Source organism: Tachypleus tridentatus, chromosome 6 (genome assembly GCF_004210375.1).
Source record: "Tachypleus tridentatus isolate NWPU-2018 chromosome 6, ASM421037v1, whole genome shotgun sequence".
Taxonomy (NCBI): Eukaryota; Metazoa; Arthropoda; class Merostomata; order Xiphosura; family Limulidae; genus Tachypleus; species Tachypleus tridentatus.
In genome coordinates this window covers 96,485,484-96,508,295 of record NC_134830.1, presented here as the reverse complement: position 1 = coordinate 96,508,295, position 22,812 = coordinate 96,485,484, and the positions used below count along the sequence as shown (strand labels likewise).

At 33.1% G+C, this 22,812-nt stretch overlaps 1 protein-coding gene across 6 annotated transcripts in view; it reads right to left on the bottom strand.

Moving 5' to 3' along the window:
• The window catches only part of Ufsp2 (UFM1 specific peptidase 2), a 52,473-nt gene extending 30,594 nt beyond the window's left edge, over positions 1–21,879 (bottom strand). For 4 of the 6 annotated variants that reach the window (XR_013029384.1, XM_076506402.1, XM_076506403.1 and 1 more), the window contains exons 1-3: positions 21,722–21,879; positions 10,146–10,385; positions 4,192–4,405 (exon numbers count right to left, since the gene is read on the bottom strand). Coding sequence is in view for 5 of the 6 variants with exons in the window: in XM_076506402.1 (XP_076362517.1) it covers positions 4,192–4,405; positions 10,146–10,385; positions 21,722–21,763 (496 nt within the window). In the remaining variant the exon portion in view is untranslated. The other 2 variants (XM_076506405.1, XM_076506404.1) reach the window with 2 other exon arrangements.
• Between the last annotated feature and the right edge of the window lie 933 nt (positions 21,880–22,812).

The following is a 22,812-nucleotide window of genomic DNA, read 5'->3' as shown; positions in this document are numbered from 1 at the left end:
ATCTCGTGTCAGAATAAAAAGCATTATCTTCTTATGTCAGTGATAAAAATCAATAACTAAAAAAAGAACTGAACACACTTTTGAGGTTAAAATCCCCCTCATCCTAAATTTCAAAAAAGTCTGAACTAGGCAGAAGAAACCCATGGAGAATCACTAAAAACCAGGTAATCCTCAAATAGAGGAAAGTGCAATAGGAACACCATGTAAGGCAGTAAGATTATGGATAAAAATGAAACTGTATGCTTTACTCATTTTGGTTGGAGCCAGCTATGAAACATCAACTGGAAAATGGTCATCATATCTACAGTATTTCAAAATGCTATGCAAAGATGGGTGCATATAGGTGTAAAAAGATAATGCTAACACATTATCTGCCATCAAATGGCATCCTCTGTCTATTTCCAGAAGGCATCACCCTTTTACAGATCTCCAGTACAAAGTGGGTGGGTGAACAGTTTCTAGGACAATTACACACATAAAAGGAAACACATGAGTCTTGACTGGAACAAACCACATAAGCATGGAGTATCCTGTTAGGAGAGAGACAGAGACTGTGGAGGTTCCTTTTAATAATCATTATTTATTTTACCTGTTGAGCCCACCTCTATTGGAGTAGCAACAAAGGAAAGAAATGGAATATCTGAGCTGAAAAAATAAAAATGTGATCTCAGAAAACATTTAAAAACATATTTGAATTCAGCTACATTCTGGCTTGCAGAACTTGTTTAACTACATCTGTAAAACTGAAACTGAAGACGTTGGCAAATTCAACTTGTGACAAGATAAAATCCAAAATTTACTCTTAAAGTGATCAGATACACCATAATACACAAGAGAGCTCCAAATGTTGAAAACAAAAAGTTTGCAAAAAAGCTGTAAACAACAGAGACAAGAGACTGATGGTTCCCACGAAATCTTGAAAAGTCACAGATAATGCAGTTTTGTAATGTGTTATAAAAGACACTGAATAAACATGAAACAAATATGTGGAAGGAAAAAAGGAAAAAGAGAAAGACAAGATCAGAATGTTCAATGTAAAATAGCCCAGTGAAATTCATGAACTAGTCATCTTAGTCAATGTCACTAAGATGTTCTCATGGTTGTAATGGGATCAGATCTATATCAAATAAATGTGTTGTGTGGAAATTATGGTTGGATCAGCCAAAGTTGAGCAATGATGAGAATGTAATACATCATGTAACACACACTGGTTAGTACCAGTGAAGGAATGCAAAGTAGGTTGAAATAAAGAGATCTTTCCAATCTTGATTCAAAATATATACTGTAAGTAAAGCAGGAGCCAAGACTAGAGTCCAGTAGAGTGGGAGTTGGAGACTGAACACAACTGAAATAATCTTGACCAATGGACAATCTAGTCATCCACATAATTACTGAATAAAGTCAAAACCAGGTTCAAGGTCAAAGAACTGATAAGCTACTTCTTGATAGGAAAGTAAAGAAAATTGTAAGATTATGGATGAATCAAAATATAAAATTAGCATCTTGGATATCCACCTTCATCATCACAGAAACTTATGCAACATTCTCTTATTTCCCATTTTTAAATGTGAAATCCCATGAAATAATTGAGTAAGTCTATCATAGTTCTCTAACCTAATTTCTTTTGAAACTATAAAAAAAAAAAACAGGAATAGAAAACTGCCCACTTGGCAACTCAAATAGTAAAAGAGCAACAATTTGAAACACAGCCAAGAAAACTTAGAAGTATGAAAAGAAATCATGGAAAACAGGACAATTAAGGTTTGACAGATCTCTCAATGTGTTCAATAACAAGAAAAAAAGAAGAAAAAAGAAAGAGAGAAGCTAGAACCCGAATGAACTAATTCTGGTGTAAAAATTGAATGAAATTATTTCCAAGACAGAACAATGCAAGAAAGAAGGTGAAGAGTGGATGATTAATTTGCAACACAGAACAATAGGCCAGTGTCAAAGAAACACAGAAAACATATTGTAATATTTATAAATCAGTTATGACTGCAAACTGGAAAATTGGTCCTGATTAAAAGTAGCTGATAACCAATAACTGTATTAAGGAAGAGTCTCAAAATAAGACGAACCATAGCATGCAAAGAAGAAAATTTATGGTGAAAAAAAAGAAGGCAACTATGTTGTGAACTCCCCCCTCCCCAAGAATTATCTAAGGGTCTATAACTTGAAAAATATAGCTGTTTTCATGACAAACATAAAGAAAGTAAAACAAACACTGATATTCTGCTGATTTTCAAACACATCAGAAACAACATAAACATTAAAATGCAGAAGATAAACAGATTTAAAAACTAAACATCTAACATAACACTAATGTTTTCAACCTAACAGAAACACCTTCAAGATTTAAAATAATACATACTGGAGAAACATAAAATAAGACAAGAAGAAATTTATTCAGGATGAAGACTGACAGACAATTCCTGTTTCTAGTTAAAGAGCTGAAATGAAGCTGGTAAAAAAAGTATTAAGCTCATTCACTAGAACTGGGTGCTTAATGAAATTTGATAATTTATCAACCATCAAGTTCAATATTTGATTATGTTCAACTAATTAATCATTCTTGTGAGATTTGAATAGAATAACTGAAAATAGTAATAACTAGAAACACTAATTTTGGTCAGTTGCTTATTTTTTGTCACTTTAATCGACTTAATTATAACTTAATTGAATTTTTGTGGGAAACTAATTAATATAATTAATTTTCATAGATAATTGATTCATCTAGTTCATCACTCCATTCCATTGTATACCAATAGGAGAGAAAGGCAGATATCTCTTAAACTTAGTGTCCACAAAATTGGGAAACTCAGATGAGAAATTACAAGATGATACATTATTAAAATCACTGACGTGTTGACAATGCTACAAAGGAATTTCCATGATGACAACTAAATAAAAACAATGTGAACAAGGCCTCTAAAAATTTGAAGGGGTTGTATAATTTTCTTCAGAAACTAGTTTTAACATCAGGACTAATATTATCATTTGAATTCATATAAAATAAACACAGGCACAAAATTTACAGAATGACTGTCAACAACAAACATCTGGCTTGAGGTGGGAAGCATAGGTTAAGTAGTTTTTCTAGAGTTTGTGCCATAAGTCATATGGAAAGTGGAAGAAGGAAAACTTTGGACACGATGGGCAGTTAATGTATTATGTCATGAGCAATCAGAATCAAGTCACATGGTTGTTGAGAATAAGAATCTAAACACAAAGAAGGTTAAGTCATTGCAGGTTAAGTTTATCAGATATGAATCTAGCACATAATATTATAATAAAACATTTTTCATAAAATTTTAAAAAACAAAACAAAAAATTGATGCCTGCAACTCTAGACATACAATATGGAAATGAGATGTTACAGACTGTTTTTATAATGAACCTCTAGAAAATTTTCAAGATGAAGTGACATGAAAAAATTAATATATAGATCAGTCTCCAATTTTTCCTGAAAACATCCACTTAACTCTTATACATTTGAAGAAGTTATAAGGCTCCAGCAAAAAGGAAATACACTATTACAGATCCTAGAGATCATTTAGGGTATTTAGATTGTGTTAAATGTTTCTGACATTTTAAACAATTTTATAAGGTGATGTATAAAACTGCTATGATTCAGGGGTGGTAGCAAGTGATGAAAACTGAGTGGTTAACACTATTTTTTTGTAGTGATTTGTTTCTGAATAATACAACTACCTACATTTATTGACTATTTCTAACTTATTCTATCTGGATGTTATCTAGGTGTATAACGCAGTAATAGAAAATCATTTTGACTGCCTAATTTTGAATTCCTTGAACTTTGGTTTTGTGCTGGTTTTGGAACTTCTTAAACCAATTTCTACACAAAAGAACAACCAAAAGTGAAAAATTAGTATGAGCAGATTTTATGATGTAAAAATATCACAATGTTTTAGAGATTTTGGTCTGATTAAGTTGCATATTCAGGGCTAAGAAACAGCAATTACATACTGAATTGAGTAAATTAATTTGATATTAAATAATTTTTTCATTATGTGTATATTAGATAAATACATTCTTCTCAAAATTATTTTACAGAGAAACCTTATTTTACATAACTTGTTTAAACTAGTTTCTATTGAATAGGCAGTATTCATCCAAGTGTGCAATACCATTTGCTCAACTAATTCAAGTATATTTACACATGATGCATACCTTTTGTTTCAGAAAACTCAAAAATCAATGGAAATGTTCCCTTTGCTCTCACTATTATACAGTCCTTGAGCACTGTATCACTCTCACTGAAGTTTATTTCTAGGTAATTGGCATTACCTCCAAACCAATGAGAATGACTTTGACATACTATTTTGGTATGATTGGAAGAATCCAACCAAACTCCTAACAACACAGCTTGACTTGATTCTTCTACCTGCAAGATTACAAATAGTTTTTTTTCTTATGAAATAGAAAATTTCATTTTTTTTACTGAAGTTGTTATATTCATCACTGTTAAACAATTCTAAATAACAACTATTAAGAATACTCTACATTCTGAACTGACAAACACTCTTATGCAGACTTAAGTGTCATGTAGATCTGTCACATTAGATTCAATTTTGCCCGAGGTGGGTTAAGATAAAAGTTTCAGAGAAGACTGTTAGTATTTGTCTAAAAGGTGTTTTTTATTCCCAAGATCAATGTACTTAGTTGTTACATAGGTTAAAAACTAGGAGATTTGAGAGATTCAAATAACCTTAGACATTACTCTGCTATATTAATCAGTCTTTTACACAAAGAGCTTGGCCCGATTTCATATCGCTGCTGAAGACCATTCAAGAATCATTGGAGTTAGTGAAAAATGTGGAATGAGACTGTTGTAATGTATTTTAAAATGTGGAATAGAAGATCATTACGCTGTCTTATGATTCATACTTGTCTTCACTGACAGAAAGACTAGTTTGATATAAAAAGAAACCTTTTGAGGCTTTGGATTCCAGTTCTTTAATTCTTCCAACTCAGGCTGTAGATGGTCTTGATGTAAGAAATTTTATAGACCTAAAACTATTTTTTTTAATGCTGTTTAATAGCTCATCAAATTATTCCTATTACTCGAGCATTTTGAAAGATCCCACACGTCTACTTAAGATTTTTAGATATCTTAATGTTAATCCTAATACAATACAATACAATTATTATTATTTATTGTGCAGGAAAAGTTTAAAATGTATTCCAATAAAATGTTAAAGACTACTCAGACATCTTCCATGAACAGCAAAATGGCTTAATTTTATTTGTGTTAAACATCTCTGGAATGTACTGTAACATAATACCAACATCCTTTTCACCTTATATTGGACCAGCCAGAGTCTGCATTCTTGTATTCATATAGAATGATCTCATCAATTACAATTAGTGAACTGCAAAGTCCTCAAGATGTAACTTTTAATCATTATAATCTATATAAATATAACAATACTCTTTGTTATATGTCCATGTAATGATTTCACAGAATATGTATGGATCTTCACTAGAATTGATATGATGGTTCATTCGATCCATGCAGGGGTTCATATAAATTTGAAGTTTTGCATTTTGCTGTTTTTATGGACATTTTTCTGTTTTTTACCACTACTTCACCCTCTGTTGATGGACCTTTACCAAATTTGGCATGAAGATTTGTTGGGTTCATGTGGAGATAAGTGCAAATTCCAGATTTTGTGTTTTGGAGTTATGGTTAATTTTTACAAATATTTATAAGAAAAGAAACTTTTCATGTCCTAAGATAACCTGTCATTTAATCATGCATTTACATAACTTCTGTCTAAGGGACAGGTATTCCAGAGATGCAGTAGATAATCATTGAATTTCCTAATAAGTTGACCAATATGCATGCATTTGATTATTAACAAAATATTCTACATTTCTATGTATGTTTTGCATTTAGGTTTAACGAAAGTTTTAAATATTCTTTTTTAGTAATATTTTGATACTATTCAAAATAGCAATGCATTTTAAAATATGTTTACAAATGATTCGATAGTTACTATCATCACATGATAGGGTTTTTACTCGAATAAAAAAATTAATTTTCTGAAAAGGTGATGAACAGATAATTTTATGTTTTATATTTATCATGTCGAGCTACTATATATTTTAAGCTAATATTTTCCTTATCTGCAAATATCTTTCAGCTAGATATTAGTCAAGTAAAATATGTGAAGTTTCTAAAACACATTGTCATTTACTAATTATGCAAAATTCTACAAAAACAGTATCTAATGACACTGGAAACTGATTATTACAGAAGTGTATTTATAATTAAACACATTACTTGGATTTTGGAAGTTAGCATTTTCTTAAATTAAAAGTGAGCTCCACATAATACTTGCACTACATGGCAAAAATTATGTGGACACCCGACCATCACACCCATATGTGCTTGTTGAACATCTCATTCCAAAACCATGGGCATTAGTATGGAGTTGGTCCCCCTTTACTGCTATAACAGCCTCCACTCTTCTGGGAAGGCTTTCCACTATATTTTGGTACATGGCTGTGAGAATTTCCTCCTATTCAACAACAAGAGCAATAGTGAAATCGGGTAAGAAGGCCTGGCTTACAGTCGACATTCCAATTCATCCCAAAAGTATTCAATGAGGTTGAGGTCAGGGCTCTGTGCAGGCCAGTCAAGTTCTTCCACACCAACCTCAGCAAACCATGTCTTGAACCTCACTTTGTACATGAAGGCAATGTCATACTAAAACAAAAAAGGGCCTTCCCCAAACTGCTGCCACAAAGTTGGAAGCACACAATTCTCTAGAATATTATGGTATGCTGTGGAATTAAGATTTCCCTTCACTGGAATGAAAGAGCCAAGCACAAACCATGAAAAACAGCCCCAGACCATTATTCCTCCTCCACAAAACTTTCCAGTTGGCATTATGTATTCAGGCACAGAGCATTCTCCTGGCATCTGCCAAAACTAGATAAGTTTTACAGAGAATATCCTGTCAATATCAGGACTTTCCCAGAGGGGATGATGTCCATTAAAGTCCCTCAGGATTAAAAAGGGAAATGGCAACTGTTCAATGAAAGCATCAAGGTCTAATTGATCATATGTCTCTCCAGGCAACAGGTAGAGAGAAAAAACAGTGATGGTATGACCCAAGGAAACACGAATGGCTACGGCCTCCAAGGGTGTATCGAGTGGCAAAGAAAGGGTGGGCAAATGCTAATCAACCAACAGTGCAACCCTCCATGCACTTGTCCATCACACAGCCTGTCATTTCTGTACAAAGAAAACTGCCAAAAAGTGACTGTATCAGCAGGTTTCAGAAATGTTTCCTGTAAGGAAAGACATACAGGATGGAAGGAAGCAATCAGTGTTTTGATGTCATCCAGATTAGAACGTGAACCTCAACAGTTCCATTGTATCAAGGTAACAATTTTAATTTATGTGTAGGTGAACTGGGTGGAGAATCCTTCTGTTTACAAATCACATCTTTTTTCAAGGGAGCTCTATCAACCTCCATAGATCGATTGTGCAGATATTTGCTGTTGAAAGAAAGAAGATTTCAGCGACTGAGACATTTTGCATCTTGTAGTGGGAGAAGAAGATGTACCCAAGGAAATGTTCATATCCAGAACCAAAGGAAGTGGATCATTGGATTTGCTGGAATGTATGTTACGGACAGAGATAGATGTTAAAGTTGATTCATCAACTTTTTCAACCATGGAGGTCAAAAGACTTTTCATTTGGCTTGACAATGATTCTTTTGGAGGCACAGAGAGATCCATCTGCATTCCCATTTTAGTAGCAGAACAAAGTGCAGCAGCATACATCTCAGATGAAGTGGTGGACAGCAACTTTCGAGCCTCAGGATAAGTAATGTTTTGAATCATTTTCAAACTCTGCACCTCTTTTCCTTACAACCATTTATGGCAAGAATGAAAGTAGGATGGGTGAGAGCCATTGCAACTGATGCAATAAGGGCCCATTTCACACTCATAGGCATCATAGTCCTTGCCACTACAACAAGCACACATCTAGGAACTACGGCATGATGTCTTCAAGTGACCAAACCACTGACACTGGAAACATCTGAGAGGGTTTGGAATGTATGGCCATACCCTGCAATTAAGATAACCTGCCTTGATGAAGACAGGTGGACATGGTGATGTAAGTGTAAGGATGAAGACACTGTTTGGCATCGTAATTCCATCTTTGCAAGTGGAGATACACCTCACTGCAGAGATTCCTTGGATGGAGAAACCAGAGAGAATCTCTGACTTGGGAATGTTCTTCAAATCCCTCTCAACAATAACTCCTCATGGTGAATTCAAAGTAGCATGAGGTGTAATTTCAATAGGTATATCCTCAATTGCCTTTGAATGCAAGAGGAGTTCACTATGTTAAGATGTGGGTGTTTCTACCAATATGTCACCAGATTGAAGCTTCTTTACTCACTTTGGAGATCCAGCAAGTCCCTTCTGAATAAAAAAGGGGGACAATTGCCCTAAAGGTTTTTCGGAAAGAGAATGTAATATAAGAAAATGAGGTACGTGTGCTACAGATGTTGAAGATTGCTGTTCAGTCTTCAAGACGTGGTCGCTTAACCATTGACTGTTTTTTCACTATTTTATTTAAATGTTTTGAAGGAGGATCCATAGGAAAAAAGAAAAATTTCGGTACCCACTGACCCCACCCACCATGGAGCCCTACGAGGGGATGCACCACAAAGTCATGCAAGGACAATGCAGCAACGCCAGGGTTTCGTGAGCACTATACCCAAACACCAGCATCAGGCACAATGTCCACAACACCTGTTGAGAACATCCAACACTGTTACTTGGTTAATACTCGCCAAAGTAGACCAGCCGACTGACCCAAGGGGCATCTGCAGGAATTCAAGGCCAAAGTGGTGTGTTAGGGTTGGACCCCTCAACCACCAGGATCCTCTCCTCCCCTTCATGAGTCACCATGCACAGCAAACATTGGGGTGGATGTTTAGATCCCAGAGGAGGTAAAATTAAAAAACAGAACCTTCCCTGGGAGGTCCTCTCACCATGTACTAACTGAAGTAAACAAGCTTAAAATGGCTAATCCAAATTGGTCTCATGAGAAGCCAAGCTAGTAAATGAAGGTGCCAGGAAAACTAAGCCTAAAATCCCTCCAGAATCATCAGCAACAGCACTAGATGTCAAAGGTGGGGCAGGGAAGGTCTGATTAACCTCTGTGACAGATACAGTAACCAAGTAATTCATGTCTGAAAATGCTGTGTTGCAACAAAAAAAAATTATCATAAGTCAAGTAAGCAATGCAAAAATTGCACCTTAGGACTTTAACAGTTGCAGTACTTTTTTAAAAATTAAAAACCCATTCCTAAATGTTTTGTCAAGAAAGAGAGATAACATTATTTGAATGAGTTGCTTATATACAGTACCAGTAAAGAGGACAAATTGATGTAGATATATAGTGTCACAAGATTAACACTGCCAAGGGCAATTGGGTGGGGCATAAAAGACTAAAGCAAGGGGAAAAAAATAACATCAGTACTTAAATGGGAAAAGGAAAAACCCTGACAGTTGTGAAATAGCTGTAAGTTGAAAAGAAGGTAAGTATATTTTGGAAGATGGTACTTTTAACACTTTCCCATCCACTCTTTAGTTTCATTGGTAAACAATTCACTTGGCATCAAGTTCAAGGTTCAGTTACTTTCATGCAATATATAAAAATGGAATTTCAACTTTGCATGAAGTTTCAGTTTCAATCCAACTTGTATTATATAAAAAAGGGATTTCCACAGATAAAAGTGACAAACAGACAGCTGATAAAATAACCAATGTTCAGTGGCAACTTATCAAACTTTGTTCAACCAATTTAGTTTTGAATTCATAGTCTAAAGTCATTTGTAATTGCCTTTTCTTATTAAGAATCTTGACAAGTTAATATTTTTCAGCCTTCTAAAATATCTGGTTTTTCAATACATGGTGTAAAATATTTTTGTTTTACTGAACTGCAATGCAAGATTCTGGAAATTAGCAAAATCATAGCCATCATCAACTAACTTACAAGTTAAATTCTCATTTTACAAAGTGAAACATTTATTAACTTTCAAAAACGAAACTAACTTTACCACATTTTGCAGAAAAATAGAATTGAAATTTACCTGATTTTGCATCAGAACTTTTTCACAAATTTGGAAAACTTCATTTTCATCTGTTACTGAAGAAGCTGCACAACAGAATGAACCAATACATTCACTCATGGAAAATGGCAGGTAATGAAAACCATCAGGTGTACAACATGCCAAACAAATTGTTTCATCTTGAGCATGCCAGCCAAACAAAAGTCCAAATGTTACATCTGCTCCTTGGCTTTTTGTTTCTTTTACTGTTTCTGTTAATTGCTAAAACCAAACAGCAAAGAAAGCATACATTTCAAAGCATTTGTAACATAATCAAATATAAAAAATGTAACTGTACCAGTGGTAAACTAAGATACAATTCAGTGTTAAATTACACATCATAGAGATGCAAGAAAAAAGTAATTTTAAAAGCTAAAACACATTCAATTTCACATAATCAAATATAAAAAATGTTACTGTACCAGTGGTAAACTAAGATACAATTCAGTGTTAAATTACACATCATAGAGATGCAAGAAAAGAGAAAAGTATTTTTAAAAGCTAAAACACATTCAATTTCACTTTTTTATTTAAAATTTAAGCATAGATTTGAAAACAGATAGCATATTTATACACGGGTTTGCAAATTTGTAAATTAGACAGGATTCATCAATTTGCAGCCTATTATTATGACTATAACACAACATTTCAGAGACAAGGGTCTGTTTATCTATTGAAGATGTCTCGCTTACTTCAAAAATCCAGCTCTAATAACGTATGCTTTATAGAACCTCCTTTAAACCCCATTAAATTAAATGATTATTGGAAATTCAGGGTACAACTACTGCAACTCAAGCAACAGCATATATGAATTACACACAGACACTACTTTAATAGAAACAGAGAAAGAAATACATTGGCTTGTCAACTGAATTCTAAAGCAATTGCAATTGAATTGGCCTAAGAAAATTTTTGACAAGACAATAATTGCATAGTGTTTAAGATATAATCATTATCTCCATTGTGTAAAAAATTTGTGTACACACATTTAACTTATTTTAAATATAAGTTATTTGAAAAACAAGTGGAGTGAATGGTATTTGTCTATCACTGAATTTATCACCAACAAATCATAAATACCTACTATAAAATAATCCTTAGTCCAACACACTGACATATTTACATTACACATACACACACAATATACTACTTAAAAAGTAGGTTTCAACAATAATAATACATTGATGCTATGAAGTCCTTTAACAATCTTGCCTAAATAAATTTGATCCCTTCAACTACTATTTGTTGAAGAAAAACCAACTTCTCAGATCTTAATTTGTCCTCCTATGACAACTTTTTCTGTGAGATATCACAGAAACCATTCTTTAAACCATTACCAATAATTCAATGTACTTCTTAATGTAAGAAATCCAAGATTAAAGAGAATTCCCCAAATGAAATCTAACCAGTAACCTGCCTAATTAAAGAGCCCTTTCTTAAGACAGTTGGCATGGCTAATAAACATTTAATTGAAATAAAGTGCAGAACCTTCTTGTTGTTCTGTACTTTATTTTAATTAAAGTTTCAATACCCATACCAGCAGTCTTCAGAATACATTTTTACTTCAAGGATGTTTCTTGTCATCATGAAAATAACCCTTTAGACTTGTATTGAATATTTAAGTACAATATATGTAGAAACGGCTCGTTTGGGTTGAGAAAATTTTTTACGTAAAGGAGTGAACAATGTTTCGGCCTTCTTCGGTCATATATAATTTTATATTATTTATTTTATTATTATTTATTATATTATTTTTAATATAGGTATAAAGGTGTTCCTTTGTATTGATTTATTTTGGGCTTGAGTTGTTGCATAAGTAAGGCTTCTTTAATTTTGCATTTGTTTATGTTTGTTTCTTTATTTAGTATTTGAGTGTTTTCTATGATAATGTTGTGTTTATTTGACTTGCAGTGTTCGAAAACGTGTGAAGGTGACTTTTTATGTTCTTTGAATCTGGTTTCCATTTTTCTACTTGTTTCTCCAATATAGAAGTCGTGGCAGTTATCACATTGTATTTTATAAATAATGTTGGTGTAGTGTTTGTCAGTGTAGTTTTTACATAGTATAGACCTCAGTTTTGTGCCTGGTTTTTGAATAAATTTGGTATTAACTGGAATGTCATATTTTGTTACTAGATTTTGCCAAATGTTGGTTGTCTGCTGATGTCAGGAACATATGGTATACAGCAGTATATGGTTTCGTGATTTTTTGATTCGTGAGATATATTTACTTTTGTTGGTTGATTTTGCTTTCTGTCTAGGTGTGTGCGTATAATGTTTTCTACGGTTTGTGGAGGAAACTTATTGATGTTGATGAAGTATTGTTTTATTTTGTCTAATTCATCGTTAATTTTATCTGGTGAGCATAGTTTTATGGCTGTGTTTATTTGGTTTCTTAGTATGTTCAGTTTTTGTTTTGTTTCATGTGCTGAGTCCCAAGGAATGTATAGTCCAGTATGGGTGATTTTTCGGTGAATTTCTGTTTTGAATTGTGTGTTGGTTCTTGTAATTTTGAGGTTAAGAAATGATATTTGATTGATTTCTTCTCGTTCACATGTGAAGTTGATGTTGGGATGTATAGCATTAATGTGATTGAAAAAATTAAGTGTGTTCTGTAGATGTGAATACCACAACCACGTCATCTACATATCTGTACCAGTATAGTGGTGGATGTAATGCTGTGTTAATTGCTTGTGTTTCACCTTGTATCATAAAAATATTGGCTAGAACTGGTGATACTTGGTTGCCCAGGCTTAGGCTATGTTTGTATATAGTTGTGGTTGTTGAACATGAAGTTTGTCTTCATCGTGGTGAATTCCATGAGGGTTGCTAATTGGTTGCTGGGAGTGTTTATAGATGGGTTAGGGTCTCGGATATAGAGTTCTAAGGCTATCTTGCAGGCTTCAGCAGTTGGAACTTCTGTAAAGAGGGATATAACATTGAAACTGGCCATTAAGGCTTTATGATTAAGTTTAGACTTGAAATTAAAGGAGTCATTGATGAATGAGCTGGCTGATGTTACATATTTGGATAAATGTATGTATTTACCAAGATTGTAATAAAACGATTCATAATTGGACATTATTGGTCGTAATGGACAATCTGGTTTATGAGGTTTGGGGGTGCTGTATATTTGTGGTGTGCGCAAGTCAGTTTTGCGTAGGTAGGTATAGAGTGTTTGTGAAATTGTGTTGGCTTTTTTCATTTTTAGTAGTATTTTGTTTAGTTGCATTTTGTGTGTCTTTGTTAGATTTGTGTGTATTGGTTTAAAGTTGTTAGTGTCTGATATGATGTTCTTCATTTTTTGGATGTATTCATTCGTGTTCATTATGACTATAGCATTTCCTTCATCTGCTTTCAGAATTATGTTTTTGTCTTGTTTTAGGTTTTTAATGGAATTAATGTCTCTTTTTGTAAGATTGTTTTTTGGCTTTGTGTTTTGTGAAATTATGTTGATGGTTTTGTGAGAAAATTCTTTGAAAAAATTGTTTAAGATGTTGTTTTTAGATGTTTCTGAAAAATATTAATTTTTAATTTTTCCTGGGAAGTTTGGCTGTTGGATGTCAATAAAATTGTCTAAGTTGTCTTCTTTCTGTTGGTTGTTTTCTTGTTTTTGTTTTCTACAGAAAGTATCACAAGTCTCCTAGCCAGATCTTCTAATCATGTTTTGATTTCTAAGTTTGGAATGTACCTAGGTGCTATCCTTTGTTAAGTAGATGCATCTTGTCTGTGTTTAATTGTCGGTTGAATCTGTTAATTATGAGGTTAGTCAACGGTTTGTCGTGTTGGTGTCTTTTCTGATGTTTGCATCTTAGTTTTTCTAGTTTTTTGTTGTGGCAGATCTTTTTGTCTCTGTCATTCCTAGTGTTGATTTGGTTTATGTTTTGTTGTATAAGTCCATAAATCTCTGGTTTGATGCAGCATGCCAGTTGATGGTCTAGGTTCATTTTTTTGTTTTTGCAAGTCATGTAGTTCTTTGTATTTCGTGTTCAACATGGCTTTGAGTAGTTTTTTTCTGTAAATTTTGGATAATGTTTGTGTATTCATTAAAATATTTTGATAGTTTTTACCTTTCCAAAATTAGGGGCTAATTGTTTGCTTCTTTACATAAAAAATTTTCTCAACTCAAATGAGCCGTTTCTACATATATATTTTTCTCTACAACTGAGTTTTCTCGACATCACTGAATATTTCATTAATTTTAAAAACAAAATATTTTTCCTCATACAAAAACATACTACGTATACAGCTTGATCAACCAAAATAACAAGATCACACTCTTCCATGACACTGTTTTAGTTATTCCCATCAAAATTATGCTTATAAATTAAATTAGAAAAACCAAAATGCAACACCATGAATTTACTATAAGTCATCAGCCAATTTTTTAACCACTCACCAAATGAACCAAGTTTTTTCATTTAGCAGCAACATTCTCCTCACAACCAGCAATATTGAAGACCTTAATATCATCAGCAGAGATCATTCCCTTGAAGTAAACAACAAAAGCAGAAAGATACCAATACTGAGCCCTGATATTCAACACTTGTTGAATGACAGAGCTTCATTTATAACAACTCTCTACTTACATTCCTTCAAAGATTTTTCAATCCAACTTTTTCAATCCTCCCTGCATGCACCTAGCAATATTGTTTAACAAGCATTTATTTCATGTGGCACTTGTCAAATGCTTTCTAAAAATAAATATTGTTCTAGTCTGATTATAAGTCAGCATTTTTTTATTAATAATTAAGTTGTAAAAATACATGGCTGCCTATAGGTCTCTTCCCTCCACTCTAGCCTGTCAAAATGAATGCTACTGAATGTCAAAATAGCATCTACATATGTATGCATGCCAGATGGTTGTTCAAGGTCATTAATTTTTGCAACTAATCCACCTACAAGTTATTCAGTTACAGCAATGATTTTGTCAATCTAATGAGCATTATGATACTTAGTTTTTTTCTTCTTTCCATTTGTTTCTGAAAATGAGGGGCATCAGACATTCAAGATTGTCCTGTAATTGGGTCAGTGCAATATAACAAACCCAAGTCATCATCATCACCATCAATACAGGTAGTAACCTCTTTAACAAATGCCAAAAGATTAGTGATATTTTCCCCTAATGAAGCCTTGCTGAGTTGTTAATAAAACTCTACAGATCATTTTCCATTGAGATTTCAAAAACTTCTCTCACCATTGATGTAAGATAAATGGCCTAAAATTATCTGAATAATTTTACAATAAGGCAAGCAGTAGCACTACTTATGTAGGGGTAGCTTGAATTGTTCATCATAATGGTATTTTAAATCTCCTCAATAGGTCATCAGACCTTTACAATATAATATAATATTTCCTTTTATAACAATATCTATGTAATGACTGTATCACAAGTTCTGGAAATGTCAGTAAATATCATAAGAAATTGTTTGAGTTTCTTATTATTCTTTCTTCTGCATCTTTTTTATTACATGATAATATCAAAAACCAAAACAATGGTATCAACCTATTTCACAGAGGTAATATAGTTTCAAATGGACTATCCACATTTATAAGTATTATTAATAACTTGTAGTTACTTTAAAAAATCCTATATTAAGTGCAAATAAGTTTATCATTACCCTTGAACTTAGATTCCTTACAGAAATTTAGTGTTCCTTAAGTACAGGATGAAACAGAAATTACCATCCAGAAACAGATAAACAATAAACATTACAGTTGGAACCTCACTGAATTTAGAACTTTGTTATAAATATAACCTTCACACATCTATTGAAACACTGCATTACAAAAAAACAACAAATAACAATCAAACAAGTAAAGAGAAAACTTTTCAAAAAGGAAGAAACTGAAGACATGGCTAATATCAATCTTTCAAAAACAATGCAAACAATTTCTTTTTACTTTTTTTTATTTACTTGTTTTCTCCATTAAAAATAGCTGTAACATTAGCCAATTTTCATCTCGCCACTACTTACTGACTTACAAAAAAGAATAGCAAGTTGCTCACATATCCAATCCTTGATTTCCTTCAAAGTTCTTAAGAAAATATCTAGTCCAAGAGCCTTGTCATTCTTTAATCCATTATCGTATCATTGAATCTATTCAAAAAGTTGTTCCTAGTCAATTTGGTAAACATAAACTAACATTGTTCTCTATTTTATTTCAATAAAAGTATTAATATCCATACCAGCCATCCTGAGATACATTTTTTACTTCAAGTGGGTTTCTCATCATCACAAGATTTTCATTCTTCTTCCTTACTTTCTTCCTAAACTTTGTATTACTTTCTTTTGATGTAATAGTTTAAATCTATACGATAAAGTAGCAATCAATATCTGATAATTATTATGGTTCTCTCTTAGAAGCTTCCATGATAATGTTAATGCTAACTGTTCTAACTGACAACAAGATGAATAGCTTTGCAAATTATTTCAAACTGAGGTTGATAACAGTCGGGTGAATTGTTATGTGTTGAATTAATATGATATACTTCAAACATTGATGAAAATGTGATGCAGCTTCAGCAGTCAAGGAAGTTCCTGCAGTTGCATTTAATAAAACAGTAGTGATAACAGATGTAGTCAGATGGGTTCTCCTTTATTACACAGTTCTGTTCAAGGTTGGAATTCTTGAGTGGTTGTAGTAAAAGGTGTGACCTATTCGATCTTTTATTTATCAATTCATGGCAATCTATATAATTTCCTTTAGAATTTTACTTATCTTGTTGGTATAACCCTTCTGTAAATTTCCTATACATTTCTTTGATCTTGTGATCAGTGTATTTCTATACTTTGGTGTCCTTTAGTATATGTAATTACTGCACTTCATTTATGTTGGGTTTTTTTTTAAACTTCCTACAGATTCCTCAATCTTTTCTTTGATAACAATAAATTTTGTATGTAATTATTTTGTAATTCTTATTTTTCTTCCTCCCACTTTTCCAGTTCTTTAAAATTTCCATCTCTTTACTCCTGATCTCCTTTCTACTGTTTTAGAGTTTCCTTAAAATTTTCAATCTTGCTTTGAACACATTATCATGAAAACACCTCTGTGCATAAGAAACTGAATTAATTGAAGATATAAATTGGATTATTTCACAAGCTACTCTGATCACAAGAAAATGCCCAGAGTTTGTTGTGTACAATTGAAAGTACTCACAGAAATTATATAATAAGACACTAATAAAGAAAATATCCCATGCTATAATAAAGGTATAATACTTATACCTGACCAAGTGGAACACCTTAAGAGCAGTATAATGTAACTGGAAAGATGACACAGCTAAACAATTGCCTAATCAAACACTTGAAACATACAAATCAAATGATTGACACCAGAACAGAGGACATGTTTGGCATAAACCAAATACAACATGCCAGGAAAAGAATCTCATACCAACTGTGAAGCATGGATATGGAAGTGTCATGGTTCGAGGCTGCTTTGCTGCAGTAGAACCTGGACAGCTCACAATCATAGAATCCACCATGAATTCTACTGTGTATCAGAGGGTGCTTGAGGATCATGTGAGACCACCTGTATGAAAATTAAAGCTGAAGCGGAACTGGACCCAACAAAACGACAATGACCCAAAACATACCAGTAAATCCACCAAGGACTGGCTGAAAACTAAGAAATGGAGAGTCCTGGAATGGCCGAGTCAAATCCCAGATATTAATCCAATTAAGATGCTGTGGAGTGACTTGAAACAGGCTGTACATGCAAGAAACCCCTCAAACATCTCACAACTGACAGAATTCTGCATTGAGGAGTGGAGCAAACTTTCTTCAAAATGATGTCAGAGACTGGTAGATGGCTACAAGAAGCATCTCACTGCAGTTATTTCAGCCAAAGGGAGTAACAATAGCTATTAGGGGGTAGGGTGTCCTAACTTTTTCCTCAGTTAGAATATGCATTTTTGTAGAATTACATTTACAGAAGATCTTAAAAAGTCTTTTCTTCAGTTTTAATTGTTTAGTTATATTCCTATAATCTCTCAGTATTGTTGAAATTAAGATTAACTATCTATATATCCAAAAATGTTACAAAAATACACAGGCTTTCATAGGGTATCCTAACTTTTTCACATGACTGTACTTGCATTATCATTTCCCTAGCTCTCTTACCCTTCTTTTCTCAATAAAAAATAATCAAGAGATCTTAGCCCACTGCACCCCATAAGATAACCCTTCAATCCCTGGAATCTACCTTTTTCTTATCCCTTCTGCAAAACCTCTCCAATAAATGAATAAGAAGGCTACAAATGCAAACAATATTCTACATGAGGCCTAATTTGTATCTTATTAAAGTACATAATAATCTACCATATTCAAGTGTTAAAATACCTGTATATTAGAATATGAACACCTCACTCATGTATTAAAAAGTAAACTAAACTACACTTGTTTTCATTTTGAATTGCAATTTGTTCTCTATAACATTTGAATATTTCAAAATCTGAGTAAATTTATCATGCAGCACCTGACAAATTAATTTTATAAACTTTATTTGAAAGATCCACAAATGTTTGTTTTTGGAATTTCGCACAAAGCTACTCGAGGGCTATCTGTGCTAGCTGTCCCTAATTTAGCAGTGTAAGACTAGAGGGAAGGCAGCTAGTCATCACCACCCACCGCCAACTCTTGGGCTACTCTTTTACCAACGAATAGTGGGATTGACCGTCACATTATAACACCCCCACGGCTGGGAGGGCGAGCATGCTTAGCGCGACTGGCATGCAAACCCGCGACCCTAAGATTACGAGTCACACGCCTTAACACGCTTGCCCATGCCGGGTCATGTTTATTTTAGTGATGATACCTTAAAAACCTTGTTCATACATATCAAAAGCTTGAAAATCTTTTTATTACTTCAAAATTAAATTTATTTTAAAATACAATAATATAACACATCTAAGATTAATATTAATTTCATTTACAGTGTTTAAAAGTTCTAATTCAGTAAGCTTTCAAAAGCCCACAATTTGAGCCTCTGATATACTTTTAACAATTTTCTAATAATAATTTTATTGAAAATAACTTATAAGTAAAACTGAAATGTTGGTTTTGACTTTGATGTCAGAATCTTATGAATTCATTGAAACACCCTGTAGAGTAGTGTATTATGCGGTGCACTTATAATTCATTTATACAAATATAATTTTTAATAATGCACAGTTTTACTTCTAGTAATACAATATCCAATGGTATCTTAATAAGTTAAAGTTCAAGAAATAAAACATGTTACTGGTGCATACCACTATACATATAAGCAAAAAATATCCATCTCTGATGTTGGATAAATTTTAAGTTTATCATTTTAAGTTATTTCATGGATTTTAAAAAGGTTACTTATGCTGTGCTCTTGGTTTCACTCAAAGCAATGCTTTCAGCTACTTACACTGTCCACTATGAAAAGTAATTTCTCAACATGTCAATCATGCTGAGAGCTGCTCAACAATAACATAGAGTAAATCTACATTTTTATTATTTAAGTTAGACCACATTTTGTGGAAATGATAGTGACAGTGTGGTTAATTCCTAACAATGTAGTGTACAATATCCTGCTTGAGAAAAAAAATTGTCATCAACATTATTTATGCCTGTTCTTGCATCATTTCAAAAGTGAATGTTGGACTTTGCCTGAATGGGCAACTTTTCAAACTGTGTGCATGTTGTAGAAAAGCCACACTGGGCTATCTGTTGTAAAGCTATATATACAGATAGTCATATGCATTTTTTAATTTATATAGATGCATGCATATATATTCAATGAAAATATAAGACAATGTACTACAATATCATATATGTATATACATATATACACACACACAAAGAAGCATTTCTATTTATATCCTATTTTATTGTAATACATTGTCTTATATATTGTATTTATATATCTTCATTCCTCTCTGATAGCCATAGTAAAGCTAGTCATGGTTTTGATGCAGCTGGACAGATTTCCTCTTAATGACATTTGGCACACTGTACAAAGTCAAAAATGGTTTAATTAACAATTATGAATTGATTGTATCAATATACCTTCCCCCCATCATTTCTGAAAGATATTAGGTCAAATCACTTCTACAATTCTCTTCCATTGTGACAACCCTAAATTCTGGTCAACTATTGCTGCAGCATACTTTATCCAAAACTAAATATTTTCTAAACAAAATACATAGCTGCAAAAGTTCTACCTCACTTTCACCTACAACTGCCATCATTTGCACCATCTCCTGCTTGCACGATTCTTGCCACTCCTTATAGTCAGCTTCAAGACTGACTACTATAAAATTTACAATCACGCAGTGTTGGCTATAATTTAACACTTATTATCAGCCATCACCATGACTGCTGATCAAATGCTTGAAACCAAACTTTGCACTATCTTTAAAACTATGATTTAATTATTTCTGTCGAGTGAGACAGTCTATATTTGTAAAACATTTCATATATTTGAGTAAAATAGCTCAAATTAATCATGCATTGGTAAAGAAAAACTATATATAAGATCTTGTAAACAGCATCATGTCTGAATGGACAGGAGCCCGATACATAAACAAATGATATGCAACATCAACACAGTTGCAACAGTAAGTTAATAACCATTATGGTACATGTTTGATGCTTGCAGGGGCATAGATTTTTTACATCCGATGAGGGGGATGATTTTTTCAACCACTTATGTGGACTTCAATTTGCAAATTGGTAATCTCTGATTACGTGAACCTGAAAGCTGTAAACATGCAGTCACGGAGTAATCTTGTTGCCACGATACTTGCATGTATACTTAGGCCTACTGACTGATACTTACGAACTATCACTTAGATCAAAAAGCTTAGAAGCACGCCTATATTAAAGATGTACATTTTGACTACTAAAAAAACCTACATCTAGGCCTAATTATGTAATTCGATTGGTAAGAATCACAAGAACAAACATACAATTTGTTGGCCTGTGATGCAATAAAACAATTCAACAGTCCAAACTGTAGGGGGGGATGATTGTATGCACCATACCCCCCACCTAAAATGAAGGAGGGGATGTATACCCCCATCCCCCCCCAGGATGCTTGCCATGTAAAAATTATATTATATTCATGAACTGCATGCAGCATCATATGTATGCATTTAGCAGATTATGTGGCTCCATAGAAACCACAGACTACATCAAAACAATTGGGTTTTAACGCTTATACTGCAGCTTTATTTGCTAGGTAGTCAAATAAAGTAAAAAGCTACCCAATGCAACGAACAGTTATGCATTTAGTTATAGTGCCCAAGTTCTATTACAATACTGATAACCATTTTTGCTGTTGTTTGGTAAAACAAGATTAAATAATATTAAAGAACAAATGAACGATCCCTATAATACACCGTATGATATTACTGGTGCTAATCATACACACAACATATGGATCTTTCCGTTTCTACATAACTATTAAATGCAAGAATCAAGATTAACACTAATCTAAAACTTTAAAAAGTTCAAAACTTATAATAAATAAAAAGTACAAAATGAAAGAAACTAAAAATCACAAATAAAACTTCGTCGGACTAACCCATCTCAGTTCGTGAAACACGGACACACGACGAACAACCATTTCTTTTTTACAACATATTAGCCTTAGTTTTTCCACGAAGTTCGTAAAGTCACCTCGCTGACACCATTTTTATACGTATCGCAACTATAACAAAAACGTAGAAGATTATTTGAAGCCATTTTGTGTCATCTTACAACTGTCAATGTATTGAACGGAAATTCATCCTCTCCTCTATTTCAGAGTTTCGAAGGTAACTGTACAAATACAAAAACACATTGTTGATCATCTTGTTTTTCAACTTTTTAATGTACACCATTACCTTTGGTTTCAAAAACTAATTTTAATCACTTTGTAAATTCAACTGAAGTTTCTCATGTTTCGTTAGTTGCGCTTAAAGATTTATACCAGTCAGATTACTTATTGAATCACTTAACGTTTTTGTATTGCAACAACTGAGGGTGCAGTAAGTTTCTTTAACCAGTTGGCGACGAGAGTTAAGACTAACTTATAGCTGAATTTTGACAAACTGTTAACAAACTTTATGTTTTGATGTTTCTAAGCTGTCAGATTATGTGATATGCTAAAGATACAGCTGCTGTAATTTTCCTATCGGAATGGCCAACAGTAACGCGAATAGCAAACAAATCCTGGAACAGAACAGCAAAAGCTGACTTTCTCATTAACGACTCTAAAGTCTAAAACATTCAGTTAATGTGCCATGAGTACACTCATTTCGCTTGTTGATTTTTTCCCCAAAATTTAAGGACAAGGTTGAAGAAAGTCTGAAACGTTTCCTTGCAGTCCCGTATGTTAAACATGTATGACGCGATTAAGTATTTGTATAAGGAGGAAGATGTTAGCAGTATTTGTCTGGCTGTATGTAAAATGTCAAATAATGAAATGTTAGTACAGCAGCAACATGAACAGCTCCGATGATCTGCCAAGATGACGATATTTTTATTTTGGCTAAGATTATAAGATCAATTACATAAAGGACATTTTTCTTTAATGTAGGTGGAATAGCTCTTGTTTCACTAAATTTTCTCATCTTTATTTTTCCATAATGTCAACTCCAACGAAAGGATTAACACCAAAATTGATATTTTATC